This window comes from Anabrus simplex, chromosome 13 (assembly GCF_040414725.1).
Source record: "Anabrus simplex isolate iqAnaSimp1 chromosome 13, ASM4041472v1, whole genome shotgun sequence".
Classification (NCBI taxonomy): Eukaryota; Metazoa; Arthropoda; class Insecta; order Orthoptera; family Tettigoniidae; genus Anabrus; species Anabrus simplex.
The window spans coordinates 99,285,249-99,300,843 of NC_090277.1; the positions used below are offsets into that span (position 1 = coordinate 99,285,249).

At 40.0% G+C, this 15,595-nt stretch overlaps 1 protein-coding gene across 1 annotated transcript; it reads right to left on the minus strand.

Moving 5' to 3' along the window:
* Positions 1–513: 513 nt before the first annotated feature.
* Positions 514–3,529, minus strand: LOC136885047 (cell division cycle protein 27 homolog). The gene has a single exon (XM_067157441.2). It carries the CDS (start codon positions 3,169–3,171, stop codon positions 862–864), a length of 2,310 nt encoding a protein of 769 aa, XP_067013542.1. The 5' UTR covers positions 3,172–3,529; the 3' UTR covers positions 514–861.
* Between the last annotated feature and the right edge of the window lie 12,066 nt (positions 3,530–15,595).

A 15,595-nucleotide genomic window follows, 5' to 3' on the forward strand; every position in this document is an offset into this window, starting at 1 on the left:
GCAACCTGTATTTACATCAACAATGTCTGGTGAACTCTGTAAGTTTCCAAGAACAAGAACATCGTCCACCGTTCCCAATGCAGTGCTCTCGCACAGAGCTAGTCCTGTACAGCTACTGAAATTCTACCACTCTATTACCTTACAGCCAACTGGAACTAAGTGAGCAGCCACTTTATACACTCCCACAAAATTTGTCCCATTCTTTCTTACAAGCATCGGACTAGTCAAAAATATCCAGTACAATCTTCATCAACAGACAAGATAAAACTAGCTTTCCAGTTGGTTATGTATACTCAACCACACAGAAATTGGCCCAAATACGATGAACATATTGTACAGGTGGTAGGATTCCATCTTTGACCACCAGCTATCCACAGTTTACGAATATCCTTGCGTTTGGAGAATGTATAAAATTCAATATTTCTTTGTTAGCCCATTTTTGTGAGGCTGAGTGTTCCTGGATACAATAAGAGGGTGGAGAGAGGCAAATAGGAAGCACAATGACAAATAAAATCTAACTTACAACACACTCACACAATTTAATTGAGACTTTAAGAGAAACTTGAGAAAATCTGGAAGTTACAGCTATTAAACAGATCCTCATGAGCTCAATAGTGACAAATCAATTTAACACCAAGTTCAAGAGATTTAAAGAAAGATGGTATAAGCAATATATTGACTTTTTTCCTCATAAATTGAAGAAAATAAGTTTTTTTCTATTTTTAATTTTTTTTTTCATACTTAGACATCTGCTATAACATGCATAACTGTAACATAATCTCCATAATAATTAATACATTGCTCAATTAGCGTACAGTCAGTGAGTTTATTAAGTTCACCTATAACAGTAATTACATCGGACTATGGGCTCAATCGAAAAGTTTGTGTTAGATTATGGGCCCAGCTGAAATGCATCAATGCAAGATGAGTATTCCCCAACTTCTTGTGCACTTTGCCTATTAGATCATAGACCAGAGATTCTTTGGGAACAATTTCCTTCAGTTCTTCTAGTTCTTTAAGTGCTTCAGTGAACTGCCCTGCATCGAAGTAAATCGATGCTCTATGAAATTTACAAACTGGGTTCTTGGCATCTTGTGCAATGGCTGCATCCAAAGTTTGTAATGCCTTTTCTGTTTTAGACTGAGCATGCTGCGCAACTCCAACATGACACATAAGGACAGAACTACGGGGATGAATGGATAAAGCTCTCTTATAGTGGAGCTCAGCTAGAAGATAACGCTCTTGTTTAGAAAAGATGGTGCCAATACCATACCAAGAATTATAATGCCTTGAATCAATGCGTATCGCACTACGGAAACAGCTCATTGCCTTGTCCAACTCCTCAGTTGTAACATACTCATGACCCAGAAGTGTATAGGCATAAACAAAAGAAGGATCAACTTGAACAGCACGCTGAAAAAATTTGATTGCACTATCATGTTCCTTCTGAAGACTGAAACAATTACCAGCAGCACACCACGCTTCAGGTGAATTACGGTCCTGAGCGATGAGATCCTGGGCCAAAGATGACAGAGTCACTTCTTGCTGAAGATGCCATAAAGCTGTACTATAAACTTCCATCATTTGACATCGATAAGGTTCACGAGTCCTAACTTCTGAAAAAAATCTTGAAGCCATCTGATATTCTGCCAACTCAAAATGTGCCTTCCCCATTAAAGACAGTATCCAGCCTGTATTGTAATGTTTAGGGGGTAATGTATTAAATAAATCAAGAGCTTTTCTACAATTATACTGAGCCAAATGCTGATAAGCTTGCCCTATTTGTCTAAGCAATGACATTAAACCTTCAACAGACTGTTTCTGGAGGAGAACAGCATGCTGTGCAACATTTACACCACCAACCAGTTTATCAGAAGTAACAGTCTCCGGTTTCTCCTTTTCATTACGGTTTCGTTCATTGAGGTCAGTGAATGCTGCCTTGGTGAGGTTAGTCTTCACATTACGTAATTTAGGTTTCCGTGATGGTGATTTAGGAGTAATAAATTTGCCACGTTTAGGGTTCTTATTGTTCTCCTTAACAGAATTGCTGTTACTGAATAGTCTAGAGCTACGATGCACATTTAATCCAGGTTGCAATGGCACAGTGGGTAATGATGGGGAAGAAGTTGAAACTATGTTGGATGTATTACTGGTATTACTAGACTGGCTGAAAAGAGGTTTACTCAGTTGTAATGGAGTTTCTTTACGACTCATCAACTGACCTACTTGAGCACGTAAACTGCTAACTCGCTTAGCTATACCTTTTTGATCACTAGTCTCGATAACCACCTGAGATGAGAGTCCGGACTGCAACTGATCATTTGAAGATGCATCTATAAGAGGCAACAAACCAAAACTGGGAAAATCAGAAGAATTTACTTGATTACCATTTCCACCATCAAACAGATTGCGAAACAAAGTTGTCTTAGCTAATGATGTACACAAAGTATTAACACCGGATAACTCAGAGCAAACTGTTGATGTTAACAACGGTGTATCTTCCACAGAAACCAATTTTGAAATAGGCGTAGTGATACAGTTCTGGGACTGGGGTGGAGTGCCATGAACTGCAACAAATGCACCTTCAGGATGATTTTCAAAACTGTTCACATAGTTCAATATCGCATTGCTCCCTTGACACATAGTAAAATTTTCTAAATGGGACACTTGAAACGTTCTAACAGGATCTGGCTTTTCACCACTATTACACAGTTCTTCAAATGCATGCCACAAGAAAGGATTTAATTTGAGAGCACGTCGATATGCTTCAGCTGATTGCGGCCTCCGTTCCGTCTTCCTGAAGATACGAGCCAGGATAAGCAAAGCAAAACATGCCTGATCCCCAAACTCAGAAACCATGTCATCCAATGCATTTGGACGTGAACCGTCAGGACCTAAAAGCATATATTCAGCCTCGGCAAATTTCTGTAATTCCAAACAGCATCGTGCCATAAGGTACCGCGACGGAGGTGCATTGGAACCTCTTTTCTTCAAAACAGAATACGCTTGTCCAACTTTTCCCGAACGGTAGTAACATGTTGCCAGGAGATACACAGCATCATCAGTCTCGATCTCAGCTGACCAACGTTCTGCCAGAAATGTTGCATCTTCGTAGTCATAATTATTCAAACAGTGCCATATAGCTGCTTCCAACGGTTCCTGAATGATCATGTCTCAAATTTTAAAATATATATAGATTTAATAGTCTGAAATGATCTAGATCTAGAAGAAAACTTTCATGAGTGTTCCTACTGCAGAACACCATTTGAAACTATAAACACCCTGGGCACAAGAGAGATTGAGGGTTGATTCACTCGGTACATTATAATTTTATTTTTTTACTGGAATACTTTAAAAGTTCTCACTGAGTCTTCTCTTTTCACCATTAATACACAATTCTTTAAAAGCACGCCACACAAAACGGATTCAATCTCACGGTACGTCGATCAGACGTCGATTTCGATACGGAATTGACAAACGAGCAGGTTATCGTAGTGTCTTTCTCTATTCTTCCGTCAGGCAGCAGTAATTTCGGTCATACACCACCATATTCTTCTAACGCCATTGTCGACATTCTTTTGTCATTCCCGGGCGCGTTGCAAAATTTGAAATTGACATATTAACTCCTGTTGTGCCTGCTTTATCTTGTCAGATATTTGACATTTATAAGATTGCAAAATATTATCCTCGTTGAAATGGCTTATTAAAATTTGGCCCCCATTCAATTGATAGAGTCTTGAATAAAGTACACATAATTTATTTACTGCATAATAGCAAATATAATAGGCACCTGAGCCTCAGCTCATGGAGGTGCAGTACATTCAGATTCATTAGTCCACCGTAACTCAGTTGGTAAATTCGAATAGTCTAATCCTTGATTTGGATGCATAAAATTGATAGCATTTTGTAACCTGTGAATGTTTAAAGAGCATAAAGAGTGTATAACCTTGTTACGATAATTTTCGTGAGACCATCTATCTAAATATGCTACAGCCCATTTCCATTGAGGATATTCCTCTATACCGGGAGAGTTGACCGTGCGGTCAGGAGCTAGCATCCGGGAGATAGTGGGTTCGAACCCCACTGTCGGCAGCCCTGAAGACGGTTTTCCGTGGTTTCCCATTTTCACACCAGGAAAATGCTGGGGCTGTAGCTTAATTAAGGCCACGGCCGCTTCCTTCCCATTCCTAGGTCTTTCCCTTCCCATCATCGCCATAAGACCTATCTGTGTCGGTGTGATGTAAAGCAAGCAAAAAAAATTCCTCTTGCAATATTCATTCTTATGGGCAATTCATGTGAGAAGAGTCCTTATGTTATTTTTTTTAAAAATTCAAGTTGCTTAACGTCACACCAAAATGGAGGGATAGGTCTTATTGTGATGAGGTGTTAGGAAAGGGCTAGGACTGGGAAGGAAGCAGCCGCGGCCATACAGTGCCAGCATTTGCCTGGGGTGAAAATAGGAAACCACACAAAACCATATTCAGGGCTGCCGACAGTGGGGTTTGAACCCAGTATCTCCCGAATGCAAGCTCGCAGCTGCGCGCCTCTAACCATGCAGCCATCTCGCTTAGTACGTTACATTTCAGGAGCTGATAATCCCATTGGGTGTACTTCAAAAAGTCGCCACCACTGCCACTACCAATTTGTTTCAACTATTCTATCCAACCTCCCTTGGTCAACTCTTGTTCTTTCCCAACCCTGATGGTAGTAGAGCACTTGAGGCCTAGGGAGTCTTTCCTATTCACACCCTTCATGGCCCTTGTCTTTCTTTGGTCGATACCTTCATTTTTCGAAGTGTCGGATCCCTTCCACTTTTTCTCCTCTGATTAGTGTTATACAGAGGATAGTTGCCCAGTTGTACTTCCTCTTCAAACAATAATCACCACCACTCTCACTCAAACCCCTGCCATTAAAAAGCCCTTATTTTCCTGATTATTATTTTTGTAAGGGTAAAATCCGGAAGGATATTCCTGGTTATTCGACTTCCTTGGCTTAGAGCATAAAGGAACTATAGCAAGCCCAGCTGGGTGGTTTATTCTGCTGAGTGAACCATCAAAAGCTATTAAAATAGCCCTATGCATTTCAGTGGGCATGGCAGACTGATATGTAATAGCAACTTCTGACTCAGTGAGGAAAGCAACGGGAAACTACCTCACTCTTCATTTCCCTAGTATGCCTCTTCAGTGACACCTAGGCTATCTATGACAGCTGTTGGTGGAGCGGTAGAGGATCAAACCAGCCTTTGGATTGAATACCCAACATAACGCCGGGTACAAGTGATAAGAGGAATAGGGGAAACGTGTTTAAAAAATGCAAAAGTCACCACAGCAAGTTATGGCTCATGTACTCTTCATCTCTGTCATAATAATGTAGCTCTCTGTCACTCACACACGCTATCCTCCTCTCTCCAAATTAGCCTGCAACCAGCACAATAAAAGCAGGGCTTGTCTCTGTTATGTCAACACTTAAAAGAGGGGGAGGGTTGGATGATAAATTGTTCTCACATAGTTGCGCACCCAGAGATAAATTTCATATTTAAGCCCATATTGTCATCTTAACAGAGTTAGGATATTTTCATGTAAAAAAATTAAATTCCACCTTTATAATACACTTGCTTTTATTCTTTTCAGAATAATATTATTGTAGTAAAATGGAACATGTTTCATCCCATTGGGACATCTTCAGCCATAAACGTACAACAAAGTATAGGCCTACAACATATAAAACAAGGATACGTTAAAATTCACACATTGAATCCCCCTGTGGGTGAGGGTGGTAGAATAACACGCACATATCCCCTGCCTGTCGTAAGAGGCAACTGAAAGGGGCCCCAAGGGCTCCGAACTGGGAAGCATGGGTTGGTGACCACGGAGCCCTTAGCTGAGTCCTGGCATTGCTTCCACTTACTTGTGCCAAGGCTCCTCACTTTCATCTATCCTCTCCAACCTCCCTTGGTCAACTCTTGTTCTTTTTTTACCCCAACAGTATAAGGTTTCTGAGTCCTAGGGAGTCTTTCATTTTCACACTCTTCATGGACCTTGCCTTCCTTTGGCTGATACCTTCATTCTTTCGAAGTGTTGGACCCCTTCCATTTTTATCTCTAATTAGTGTTATATAGAGGATGGTTGCCTAGTTGTACTTAATCTTAAAACAATAATCACCACCACCACCTCACACATTAAAAAGCATTGGGTAGTTCTTGATACGTTCTCTCCAATGCCAATTAAAAACATAACCGTTGTCAACTTGCATGCATTTGGTGTTGAGAATGTATAGAACTGATTACAAAAGTCATTTATACAAGTTTCTTGAAAAAATTATGGCATACAAGTAAGCTGGTAAGGTTGGATTATAGAATTACTGTAACTGATCTTGAAAAAATTATGGCATACAAGTAAGCTGGTAAGGTTGGATTGTAGAATTACTGTAACTGAGTATAGTTGAAAACATGAGTTATTAGTCTTGAGAGCAGTTCAAGTTCCTTTAGCCAGTGAGCTGATTCGTTTCTAAAGCTTGAGATACGAGGAACCTTTCCTGAAAACAAACAGACCGGATGTGGGCTTGTCTTAGCAAGATGTTAAGAGAAGAATTCTGAAAGTAGGAAACAATAACTGAGGAGCGAGGTCGACTAATCTAATCAGTGTTACTTTGTCTTACGATTATGGCTGAAGACGTCCCAATGGGATGAAACATGTCCCATTTTACTAAAATAATGTTATTCCAAAAAGAATGAAAGCAAGTGTATTGTAAAGGTAGAATTTTTACCTGAAAATACCTATTTCTTCATGAAAACCAGTGTTATTGTATTTTACATTCACTGAGTGGTCAAACTAAAAAAAAAATATTCAAAAACTCTTCAAAATTATTAGATCTTCGGGATTAGATTGGAAAGATAGGAGGCTGATACTCCAACTTTATGAAGATCATACCACAATAGTAAACATCAAAGGAAGCAGGCAGGAAGTAAAAATCAGGAAGGGAGTAAGACAGGGTTGCCCACTATCACTGTACCTCTTTAAATGTACAGTATTCATAGAAAAAGCTATAAAGAAGTTCAAGACCAACACAAAAGGAATTAAAATAAATGGACGACAAATCCATTGTATTTGATTTGCAGATGATATAGCAGTGGTTGTAGACTCAGAAAAGGAATTATCCAAGATGCTGAATATACTGACATAAATTTAATAGATTTATACTTAAACATTAACATGAAGAAAACAAAAATATTAGTTGTAAGTAAACATCCTCAGCGAAATCACACCAACATCAGTCTTGCTAACAAAGAAGTGGAACAAGTCACAGTTTCCCTTACATCGCAAGTCTAATCACAAATGATAACTGTTGCAGCAAAGAGATAAGAAGAAGGAGAGCGCTTGCCAAACAAGCATTGAGCAACAAAAGAAATCTTCTGACCAATATACATCTAGATATTGAGATTAGGAAAAGTTTTGTGATGTCATTTGTGTGGAGCATACTCTTATATGGATGTGAATCTTGGACAATCCATGAACAGGATAGGAAACGGCTTGAAGCATTTGAGATGTGGGTCTGGAGGCAAATGCTAAAAGTCAGTTGGACTGAAAAAAGGACCAATGAAAGTATCCTGCGAGAAATACAGGAGAAGAAACAGCTAATGATAACAATACATAGAAGAGCAGCTAAATTCATTGGACTCACAGTGCGTCATAATACCTTTCTGACCAAACTAGTAGAAGGAAAGATCTTAGGAAAGTAGGGAAGAGGTCGACCTAGGAAGCAATTCCTTGAAGTATTGATGTAAAACGTTGGATGTAGTTCCTACTCTGAGATGAAACGGCAAGCTGAAGACAGAAGATAATGGTTGAATCGACAAGGCATTGCCTTTAGACATTGATGAGGATGAGTGGCCAAAAGTCAAGAGAAGGAGTGTCCCTTACAAAGTGTACTGTGTATGACCCTTGGCAATTACGGCTAGCTGTGGTGTAGCTCAACAGTCTGTCACAGACACTAGTGTCGTGAAGATGGCAACACGTCGTGAGTTAACTGACTTTGAACGTGGAATTATCATCGGCGCACGGCATGTGGGTCATGGCATTGCAGAGATAACGTGCAAATTTGGGTTTCCGAGGTCAACAGTGTCGAGGATGGATCTTGAATATCGCTGAGAGAATGTTACCACCTGTGTAAACCGCCACACAGGAAGACCACAGTGTTTAACGAACGGACATCACGTCGCTTCCGCAGAACCATACTGGGCACTTGACGGCCACTGAGTGTCAGATCACCGCCCGGTTGAATGCTGTGAGTCAGGAACCCATTTCTACCAAGACTGTAAGGAGGTAACTGCACCGCATAGTCTTCACCAAGCGACAGCCAACTCGTGTTCCTTTGCTGACACCTCGACACAGAGCTCAATAACGTGCATGGGCCCACGAACATTGGCAGTGGACCATGAAACAGTGGCGGTGTGTAGTATGGTCCGATGAATCCCAGCTCCAGTTTTATCGAGCTGATGGGCGCGTGAGAGTGTGGCGTATGCCTCATGAAGCTATAGATCCCTAGTGTCAACAAGGTTGTGTCCAGGTGGAAGGTGGCTTAGTTCTGGTCTGGGCGGCGTTCTCATGGTCGCAATTAGGCCCCATTGTCCGACTGCAGGTAGCGCTGACAGGTGTACGTTATGTGGACATTCTTCAGGCCATCTGCATCCCTATCTGGCCTTAGAGTACCTTGATGGCGATGCCATGTTTCAACAGGACAATGTGCCATGTCACCACTCTGTGTTGGCACGCAGGTGGTTGGAGGAGCACTCCAGTCAAGTTACGACCATGCATTGACCCTCCAGATCCCCCCGTTCTTAATCCAATCGAGAATTTATGGGATGCTGTCAGTGTTGGTGTACACTCCATGAACCCCACACCAACTACATAAGATCAGTTATGGGTAGCAGTGCAAGATGCATGGGTCCAGATCCCTCCAGAATGATTCCAACACCTTGTAGAGTCGATGCCTCGCCATATTGCTGCTGCTTTGAGGGCTCACAGAGAAGCAATTCGTTATTAACATCACATTCAATGTCTTTTGGCCACTCATTGTATATGTTCCTAATAGTAACAGCCTAAAACATGTGTTTTTCTAGAGGAAACTAACCTTTCAAGTTGTGCATTGGAAGAAAACTTCAAGCTAAGGCTTTGGGAAGGTTACTTCTACTGCAGAACATCAGGACTGATCTTGTAAAAGGCAAATCATTTTGTAGACTTGAAGAGTATTTACTCTTGCTTCAGACATTCAATGGCAACACCATCAACATCCACAATTTTGTCTTAGGTGAGTGTTTTTTTTAAATCCTATGTTTATTTTTTCTGGAACAAGTTAATATCCACAGGAAAATTAATGTTATAAATTTTCTAAAATTAACTATGTGAACCCCAATCATTAAATTTCAAAAGCCGCCACTAATGTTACATATCAAAGAGATGTTAAGTTTAGAGTAAGATGTTCAACTAGACACTGACAAGATCTGAACTCAAAACCTTCAGCTTTCTTGGCCAGTGCCAAACTGGTTGATGTATGGTGGGCTTGGCATTTCTGCTCCACTGCTGCAGTATCTTGCCTAAAGGTTTGGCACTACTGCCAGTGCAATTGCTAGTCACTCACTGCAAGCTATTCTTATTACATAAGTTTCATGGCGACATTACACTTTAAATTAATTTACGTTTTCAGCTTTTAAGGTATGTTAAATGTTCAAAAATCATCATTATCACTCGCTCGAGAAACAAGGAACAATAAGCCAGGGAGACGCTTATATTCCAACATACCCATCTGAAGACCGAGTTCTCTTCAAGATGATGAAGATGATGAGTGTATTGGCTGCCTTCTTTCAGACAGATGTTTGATAAGGTCATCCTTGTCTGATGCTATCGAGGAATGCTACTCCAGGTGTTCCTCTCGTTATTCTGCATTCTGACACGTCCTTCTAGTAATGTGGTGCAACAATTGGAGAGTTCTATTAGGTGGCGGTGAAATTAGAGTTTACATTTTCTCAAAGCCATCAATGAGGTTGTACCTCTCTTAATATTAAAAAGAACAAGTCTTAATTCCTTTTGTGGGTGGAGGTAGTAGAAAAACACCCACAGTATCCCCTGCCTGTCGTAAGAGGCAGCTTCCCCTAGTCAACTCTAATTCCTATCTGACTCTGCCAGTAATAGGTTTGTGAGGCTTAGGAAGTTTTCCAACCAGAAAAATGCTGGGGCTGTACCTTAATTAAGGCCATGGCCGCTTCCTTCCCATTCCTAGGCCTTTCTTGTCCTATTGTCGCCATACAACCTATCTGTGTCGGTGCGACGCAAACCAACACCTCCATTCTTCAAAGGATCAGGCTTTTCCTTTTTACTCTGATTCATTTTAAGAGATACTACTCTGGATAGGGGTACCAGAATACATCCACAGTATCTCCTGCCTGTCGTATGGAAACCACTATAAGAGGGACCATCCAACTTGGGAGCATGCGTTAGCGACCACGGGTTCTCTAGCTCAGTTCCCCCTGTGGGTAGGGTCGTAGAATAACACTCATGGTATCTCCCGCCTGTCCAAAGAGGTGATTAAAAGGGGCGTCAGGGACTCTGAACTTGGGGGGGGAGCATGGGGTGGTGACCACAGGGCCCTTAGCTGAGTCCTGGAATTGCTTCCACTTACTTGTGCCAGACTGCTCACTTTCATCAATCCTGTCGGATCTACCTGGTCAAATCTTGTTCATTTCTGACCCCGACGGTATAAGGTGTCGAGGCCTAGGGAGTCTTTCATTTTCATGCCCTTTGTAGCCCTTGTCCTTCTTTGGCCGATACCTTCAATTTCTTGAAATGTCAGACCCCTTCTGTCTTTACTATCTGATTAGTGTTGATAAGGGATGGTTGCCTACTTGTGCTTCCTCTTAAACCAATAATCACCACCACCACCACCACCACCACCACCACCACCACCACCACCACCACCACCACTCTTTTGACCCCCATGGTATTAGGTTTGTTTGATCTCAAGAGACCTTAATTTTCATGTTCTACATGGCTCTTCCCTTTCTTCTGCCAATCTGTCATTCTTTGCAGGGGTTGGGCCATTTCCTTTTCTCATTGTTACATTAGGATTTAGGATGATAGCCCAGTTCTACTCCCTACCAAATCAATAATTACTAATCATCCAAATATTTACAACATATATTGCCAACACTGTCTCCGTGGCTCAGGTGGTAGCATGCCGGCCTCACACTGCTGTGTTCCATTGTTCAAATCCCGGTCACTCCATGTGAGATTTGTGCTGGACAAAGAAATGACAGAACAGGTTTTTCTCTGAGTACTTCAGTTTTCCTTGTCATTATTCGTTCCAGCAACACTCTTCAATATCATTTCATCTGTCAGTCATTAATCATTGCCCTAGAGGAGTGTGACAGGCTTTGGCAGCTGGCACAATTCCTATCCTCATCGCTAGATGGGGGTTTCATTCATTCCATTCCTGACCCAGTTATAATTATAGAGTGAGATTTCCCACCTAATCAATACTTAATTAAAAGTATCTCAATCTATAATTGTGACTGTTATACCATCAATACAGACCTATAATGAAATTAATAACTCATGATTCCTGACTGGAAACAGGCAGTGGATATTTCCGTGACAGGTGAAAGGGAAGTGCTATGCGAAATATCGTGTCTAGTATGTATACGAATGTAAATGTAGAAAGTACTGCAGGTATTCTATCAACAACATTATAGATATTCAAACCAAAAAATGCATTACTTTTTTGTATTTCTATGTCTCCAAACCCAGATACGAAACAAAGTTAAAAACTTTTTACTCTGATTAATTTTAAGAGATACTACTATGGATAGGGCTACCAGAATACATCCATGGTATTCCCTACCTGTTGTAAGAGGTGACTAAAATGGGGACCAGGGGCTCTCAACTTGGGAGCATGGGTTGGCAACCATGGTTCCCTTAGCTGAGCCTGGGATTCCTTCCACTTACTAGTATCGGGCTCCACACCTTCATATTCCTATTCAACCTCTCTTGGTCAACTCTTGTTCTTTTCTGACTATGACGGTATTAGGTCTCCCAGGTCTAGGGAGTCTTTCATTGTCACGCTTTTCCCAAATATCTAGGAGTAAATCTTGATCGAGCACTATACCTACAGAACGTACTGCTTGAACACCAAAAGGAAGATATCAGCAAGGAACAATATTCTTTGGAAACTATCGGGTACAACCTGGGGAACACGGCCTCACACGTTAAGAACCTCAGCTATAACCCTTTGCTATTCAGCTGCAGAATACACTTGTCCTGCCTGGTAAAGATCCAGCTGTGCTTATCAAGTGGATATTGCTTTAAATGAGATGATGATGATGATGATGATGATGATGATGATAATAATAATGATGATGATGATAATAATAATAATAATAATAATAATAATAATAATAATAATTTTACAGTTCTGTATGTTGTTATTACTGTAATAATTGTTCACTGAATAAATGTCACATGAAAGAGACAGCACAATAATAATAATAATAATAATAATAATAATAATAATAATAATAATAATAATAATAATAATAATAATAATGAGAAGAAGAAGAAGAATCTTAATCACCACACCAATAAATGCTTTCATGCCTAAAACACTTGGAGGAGACCTTCATGCAATTCTTGCCCTTTTAGTCCAGGGTGTTTGTTGCTTTCTTCTTATTTGTGTTTCCCTGAATACATGCTTCATTCATAATTATCTCAAAAATCTCATGATCAAAGAAAAGTTAAAAGTACGCTAGTGGATCAGTATCTTGATCAAATTGTGATCATAATATAGGCCCCTGCTGAATATTATGTATTGGAATCCTTGTTGATGGGCCAGATCAAAATTACTCACGTCAGGCCAAGCAGCGCTTGGTACAGGTGTTCTACCGCCTGTACGATCACTTGGGCTGCTCTTGCATTCACTACCGCTGTCGGATGAAAACTCGGCAGATTGACCTTTACTGTCACTAAATGACAATTCTTACACTTCGCTGCCACTTTCATTAACCATCTCATCCCTTGTGATTAGTTTTCTTTTTAACTAATTTGATAAAAAAAAGAAAATATGAACCACAATCTTCTACAACCACACATGGTCAATGAACTCAGCTGATAACTCACAAAGAAATGAGCCTAATATAATCGTAACACCACCATTCAGCTTTAAAATGTTTGGAAATGCAGCTTATGCATTCTGTTCACAATTCATTTAACTATTAGAACTCAGAGAGCCAATAACATTTCAAAGTGTTACGCAAACCCATATATGGTTCCTCCTGCGAGGATATGGACAGGTAACCCTTATATGGGTTTTCGCCCGGAAAGGTTAATTAAAGAAAAAGCTTCCTTCATTCAACAGAAAGACTCAATGAACCACTTTCAAAATTTCAAGTAAATTCATGGCGTTCCAGATACAGCTACCTTGCAGAATGGATGGTACCTTCTAAAAGCCTTCCTTCAGATCAGGAGGAAAGTTGGTCAACATGGAAGGCACTCATCAGGCTGCGCACTGCAGTTTGCAGAGCAAAGATCAACATGAGAAATTAGGGATTCACCAGTGACTCCACACTGTGCCATTGCCGTGAAGAGCAGACCATGAACCATCTTTTTGTGTGCAAGTTGTGCCCAACTACATGTTCTCCTTAGAACCTGACTGATGCCACCAAGAAAGCGTGGAAATTGGCAAATTGTATAGGGTAGGCCCATGTGATGTGGTATTGCCTAGTTTCTAGAAAAGATATGCGTATAGTACCAGTTTTTGGATGTATTTTATTTTAATACTATATTTACGCGAATAATACCCGCACATTAAAAAAAAAAAAATTGGGGCACGAAATTGGGGTGCAGGTTTTATTTGCGTCAATGTTGGCATTTTTTTTCAAAATCAGCCTGCCTAAATTAGGGTGCGGTATTATTCCCGTAAATACGGTGGCGGGGATTATTCGCGTAAATACCTGTGCGTAAATACCTGTGTTTACGCGAATAATACCCGCACATTTTTTAAAATTTGAGGCACGAAATTGGGATGCGTTTTTTTGCATCAAAGTTGGCATTTCTTTTTTTTCAAAATAAGCCTACCTAAAATTAGGGTGCGGGGATTATTCACGTAAATACGGTATGTTGGATAGACAGATAGATTTATTTATTATCAACAGGTTATTTACCCAATTATAGATGATTCAATAACACAATATATACAACAATTACACTTTAAATAAACAACACTAATATCCTAATATAATAACTAAGTTTAAACTACAACAACATTTTGCTTAATGTTGCACTGACACACATAGGTCTTATGGTGATGATGGGATAGGAAAGGCCTAGAAATGGGAAGGAAGTGGCCATGGTCTTAATTAAGGTACAGACCGAGCATTTGCCTGGTGTGAAAATGGGAAACCACAGAAAACCATCTTCAGGGCTGCTGACAGTGGGGTTGGAACCCACTATCTCACAGATGCGAGCTCACAACTGTGCGGCCCCAACCGCACAGACAATTCGCTCAGTCAAGTTTAAACTAAACCTAGAGATGTTTATACACACGTGTTTACAACACCATAAATAAATAAATAAATAAATAAATAAATAAATAAATAAATAAATAAATAAATAAATAAATAAATAAATAAAAATCAATCTCCTTCAATAATTGTCTTGATTAAACTAAATCTACAGACATTTACATACACATATTTATATATTTTACAGAGAGAATCTTGCATTCTTGAGCTCGTTAGGGCACGTCTAATTTTTAACTGGGGTGGGTAAAAAAGGTCCAGTGATTCACCCACCTCATTAAGTGATCTTAGTGCCCTCAGCAGCCATGAGTTTGCCCGAGCCACAGTTCTCACTTTAGGCAGGTGGAAAATATACCTTTGCCTAGTATTGCGAAGAGGAACATGTAATGGATGTTATGTTTCTGACTCAAATAAAAAATGCCCTTCAGGGCCCTACCCTTTCTTTTATTGATACATTCATTTTTCAAAGTGTTAGGCCTCTTCCATTTCTTTTCTCTGATTACTGTTTACATAGGATGGTTACCCAGTTGTACCTCCTCTTAAAACAGTAACCACCACCACCACTCTCCAGGGTGTATGTAGCGACATACCATACATATAATGCATGGTTTTAGATATCAGTAGATTTTACCATTTGCTAAACGCTTGTTTTGCTTGCGCTACTGTGGTTACCATTTTCGTTTGACATTTTCCATCTGATGTTATAAGGCTGCCTAAATTAGCAAATGATTTTATTTGCTGCAAGTTGTCACCAGATGTCAGCCTGGTGATTTAAATAAGAAATATACTTTCTACATATTTAGTAATAGTAGTACTATTTATTCACTCATTACATTGTTTACATATTTACAGGACTCTGTTTCTTATATACATAACTCTTCTAACAACATTAATACTTAAAAGAAATTAATTTCATAACTAACCCTTTCATATATTATAGTAGTACTATTACCATATTAATATTTAAAACAAATTTGCCCGCCTGGTGGCCATGATCGTTAAGGTGTTGAAGTCTAAACGATCTGACACCGT